Below are 4,892 nucleotides of genomic sequence, written 5' to 3' on the forward strand. Positions count from 1 at the left end.
GTTGTGTCGGTGTGAGGGGGATCGGGGTGAGTGTGAGACGTTGTGTTGGTGTGAGGGGGATCAGAGTCACAGGGTTGAAGGCAGCAGGGACCCCCAGCTCACTGAGTCTGACCTCCTGTGTAGGCCAGGGCACCAGCCCCACCCAGCACCTGCACCCTGAACCCAACGGGTCACAGCCCTCAGGACACTGGACTATGCCGTGCCACAGGCCGAGGGGCTCCAGGGCCCTTGCAATGGCAGGGGAATGATGAAGTGCGAGACCCCAGATAATCCTGGCCAGTGACCCGCCCCCCGCCCCGCTGCAGGGGAAGGCGAAACCCCCAAGCTCACCACCAACCTGATCTGGGGAGAATTCCTGCCCCACCCCGCATACAGCGCTCGGTTAGACCCTGAGCTTGTGAGCTAGACCCACCAGCCAAGCCCCTGAGAGAGAGAGAAAATGCCCAGTGCCACCCCAGAGCCCTGGCGCTCCCCAGCCAGTGTCCCAGCCCAGCCACAGCCATCCTGAGGCTTCAGAGGAGGGAGGCAAAAAACAACAACCCAGACTACACTTGGGAAATCAAAGCCCTTCCTGACCGCTGCAGGTGACCGGCCGAAACCCTGACTCCTGAGTTATAGAAACAAAATTGGAAGGGACCCCAGAGCTGCTGAGCCCTGCCCCCACCATCACAAGCAGCCCCGTCACCCAGCCACACCCCCCATGTGTCCGGCTCGCCTCAAACCCATTCCATTGTTTGCCCCCTACAGCTATTGGGAGGCTGTTTCCTCGCGGTTAGAAGCCTCCCTCATGGCCAGGTTATCCCACGTGTGCGGGGACCAGGAGTGTGGGGGGCCATGTCTGTGTGCGGGGACTGTCTGTGTGTGGGGATTGGGGTGAAGGTGAGACATTGTGTCTGTGTGGGGGGGAGTTGGGGGGTGTCTGGGGATATGTCTGTGTGGGGGGACTAGGCATGTGGGGCTTGTGTTTGTGTGAGGGGGAATAGGGGTTAGTGGGGTCATGTCAGCGTGGTGGGGATTTGGGGGGTGTGGGGACTGTGCCCTATAGGCCCACTGAGAAAGTTCACATCCAGTACTGCCAACCTCGAGAGATCAAAAATCATGACTCCGGTCCCCCAGAAATCATTAGGTTTGAGAGACCATCAAATCATGGTTTTCAGTCTGTCTTTTGCCCTTTTAAGTCCCCTCTGTTCCACTGCCAATATGTGTGTGAGAATTGCAGACTGAAAAGTCAACTTGTCATGCCCACAGACACATGGGTCTCCCTGGCTACTCAGGGGAGACACCACTTGCTCTCTCCCCACCCCCAAAACAGGGGCCTGCCGTCCACTGCCTATTACTGGCTTCACTCTCCCCCCTTCTAGCTGATATCCTTTTAGAACAGTAGGGCTGGGTAGTAAATAGGGATGTAATTCAATAATGCAAAGGGCACGTTCATGCACTTAGGGTTGTAGCCTATAAGACTAACCTGCTTGCTTGTATATATATATATCTTTTCTTATAGTTTAAGTATCTGATGTATTAGGCTTATAGATTTATATTAAAAGTAAGTTTGGCTGTAATGCAAGATCTACCTACAGGCCAAAACCCTGTATGTTAAGCTAATGCGAAGTTAACACCTTTTGAGATCCTCACCCAGAAAAGTAAAATTAGACAAAACACCCACGCAGATGTCTAGAGACCTTTACCTGGACCAATAGCCTTAAAGGGTGGAAACAGGGGTTTTTCCCACAGACTTAACAAGTACACCACAAGAGACTGATGTGCGTACATACCTGTCATCAATACGCACATACATACTAGCCTATGGGGTAAGTGTACCCTAACATTTCTGTGGGTGAGGAATAACATTTGGGCATAAGAGAAGGAGGTCCGGCATTTGCCCTATAAAAGAGGTAACTCATCTCAATAGAGTATCTCCGTTCTCCATTTTCTCCGTTCTTACTTTACTCCATCTCCGTTTCTCACTATCTCTGTTCTCACTTTACTCTGTTCTCATTTACTTCCTCCACTCTATCTACGATGATTGCTACTATTTGTAGGCTATACTTGTCCTTCTTAAACTTTAAGTTTCAAGGGAACTAGGCTAAGCTCGGGTTTCCCTAAGTTTTATTCTTAGTTTGATTATTAGGTTTTGATTTAAGTTTAAGTTAGTCAAGTAAACCCTAGTCAGCTTCGATAGCTCTTAGCATTTTCTAAGCACTGCATCCCTCACTCAAGAATTGAGAAACCTGAACCACAAAGCTGTTCCTGTGTCTCTTACCACCAGGTTATCAAGGAAGGGTGTGAGTATATTAACCAAAGCTTTGTTACATATAATACTATATTATCATATGTATCTTTTGAATAGCAGTAATGCAATTGTAACTTTGTAACTCTGGATATTTTACCATTTACTTACTATTATTGATTTTAATAAAAAGTCTTTAAGGCTATATCTGTCTCAGTGTGAGCTTCCTGTCATACCCCTGAGGGTCCTTTATAAATTCTGTGGAGCCTGATTCAGGACAAGAACTTTTATCTTCTGATCAAACAGATTGGCGAGCCTAAACCCACACTAATTAATATTAATCATAATAATTATTAATATTATTAAATAAAATTAAATTAATAAATTAAATTCCCATATTATCCAAATTAATATTATCAGTACACCCTAAATCAGGCTACAGGGTCTCATAAGAACTGCTATAAACTAGAGGCTAATCAGTTGGAAGTAACTGAGGAGAGAGACCTGGGTGTGTGGGTCGATCACAGGATGACCACCAATGTGACGTGGCCGTGGAAAAGGCAAATGAGATCCTAGGCTGTGTCAGGCGAGGTATTTCCAGGAGAGATAGAGCAGGGTTAATGCCATGGTACAAGGCACCAGTGAGACCTCGTCTGGAATGCTGTGGGCAAGTCTGGTCTCCCATGCTCAAGAAAGGTGAATTCAAACTGGGACAGGTGCAAAGAAGGGCTGCTAGGATGGTCAGGGGTACGGAGAGCCGACCTTATGGCGGGAGAGTGGAAAATCTTGGCTTGTTTGGTCTGGCAAAACAAAGGCTGCAGGGGGTGGGATGGAGCGGGGGCTCTGGTTGCTTTCTATAAATACATCAGGGGTGAACACCAGGGAGGGCAAAGAGCTATCGATGCCGAAGGACAATGTTGGCACAAGAACAAATGGGGATAAACTGGCCATGAACAAATTCAGGCTGGAAATTAGAAGCAGGTTTCTAACGATTAGAGGTTCTGGAACAACCTCCCAATAGAAGTGAGGGGGACAAACAACTGAATTAGGTTTAAGAGAGCTGGACACATTCATGGGTACATTGTGTGACAGGATGGCTTGTGATGGTGGGGGGCAGGGCTCGGCAAGTCTAGGGGTCCCTTCCGGTTTGTTGCATGTTCCTAAAATCCCATGCTTCAGAGCTTCAGCTGCTCACCTGCAGGGTCAGGAAGGGATTCCCCCCCTCCTCCCCGCTTCAGTGTGTTCTGTTCCCCGCTTTCCTCTGCAGCATCAGGAGTGGCCACAGCTGGAGATGGGACACAGGCCGGGGCTCTGAGGTGGCACTGGCTGGTCCTTGCTCACAGTTCAGGTGGTCCAACTGGTGCTGCAGTGGCTCAGGGAAGTGCCTGGTCTCCAGTCTCCTCCCAGCCCACACCACCAGGACTCTGGCAGGGGGTGTCCCACCGGGAGCGGATTGGGTGCCCCTCTATGGTCAGTGCAGCTGGCACTCCCTTCCCCGGGGTGGGGCGGGGAGGGCGACTCACCGCTGCACAGGCAGTGACCTGACTGCAGTGAGGCCACTGCCAGGGTCTCCTCCCCGAGCCCGGAGGACAGGGCATGCGGCCCACCTGACAGATGTCGGGCGCGCCTGCCTGGCTCAGGTCTGCAGTTCATGTGAGAGCTGAGCTATTCTGGTCTTTCACTCGGTTCTATCATCTCCTAACCCCAGCGCAGGGTCTGAGGCTAGACTCTGGAATGATGGCTCTGGACGTGGCCTGCAGAGGTGCCCCGGCCCCAAAACAGGCGTCTTGCTCACAGCATTGAAATGTTTGGGCCCCCTGGGCAGGAATTTCCTCCCAGGTCAGATTGCTAGGGCCATGGGGTGTTTCTCCTTCCCCTGCAGTGTGGGGGGCCGGTCACTGGCCCGGATTAGCTGGGTGTATCTCACGTAATCCTTTCCCTGCCCCTGCAGGGGCCGCGAGCACTGGTGCCCCTTGGTCCTGCCTCATCTCTCCCCGACACTGGGCTGCCCGACTACTCGAGTCCCACCCTCTCCCTGTTCCACTGCCACAGCGGCCTGGGCTCTGGGGTTTAGTGCTCGGCTTTCCAGGTTGAGGGGCCTGATCCAACAAGGAGCTGAGGGCCCCCAGGTTCCAGGACAGGGCCTGGCTGGCCGCAAGCAGAGCACGCCTCACCTGTCTGTAGGAAGACAAATTGTTTTCAGCTTCGAGCCGTAGATTAATCTCGTCCTGTAACCTGAAACAAGGAGCAAACAGGCAGTTGGCAGTTTTATATAATTATCGGCTTTTCTGAGCTAAATCCCAACAAAAACCCTCAAGGTCAAAACAACCAGGGAGTGTGCAGAGCCCTTATAATTCCCTTTCATTGATGTACATCCACACTCTCACACTCCTCTTCACACAGACACCCACATCCGACCCTCCTCTGTCACCCCCCCGAGTATCCCTCTTCACAGACACCCACATCTGACCCTCCTCTGTCACCCCCCCCGAGTATCCCTCTTCACACAGACACCCACATCCGACCCTCCTCTGTCACACCCACACCCCCCCGAGTATCCCTCTTCACAGACACCCACATCCGACCCTCCTCTGTCACCCCCCCCGAGTATCCCTCTTCACAGACACCCACATCCGACCCTCCTCTGTCACCCCCCCCGAGTATC

At 51.9% G+C, this 4,892-nt stretch overlaps 1 protein-coding gene across 1 annotated transcript in view; it reads right to left on the reverse strand.

Annotated features, from left to right (window-relative positions):
• GFAP (glial fibrillary acidic protein) overlaps nt 1–4,892 on the reverse strand; it is a 31,198-nt gene that overhangs the window by 10,189 nt on the left and 16,117 nt on the right. Inside the window, exon 2 of the mRNA XM_026658659.1 lies at nt 4,402–4,462. Within this exon, the coding sequence (XP_026514444.1) occupies nt 4,402–4,462 (61 nt within the window). The remainder of the gene's footprint in view (nt 1–4,401; nt 4,463–4,892) is intronic.

This window comes from Terrapene carolina, unplaced genomic scaffold (genome assembly GCF_002925995.2).
Source record: "Terrapene carolina triunguis isolate 2854851 unplaced genomic scaffold, T_m_triunguis-2.0 Scaffold495, whole genome shotgun sequence".
Taxonomy (NCBI): domain Eukaryota; kingdom Metazoa; phylum Chordata; order Testudines; family Emydidae; genus Terrapene; species Terrapene triunguis.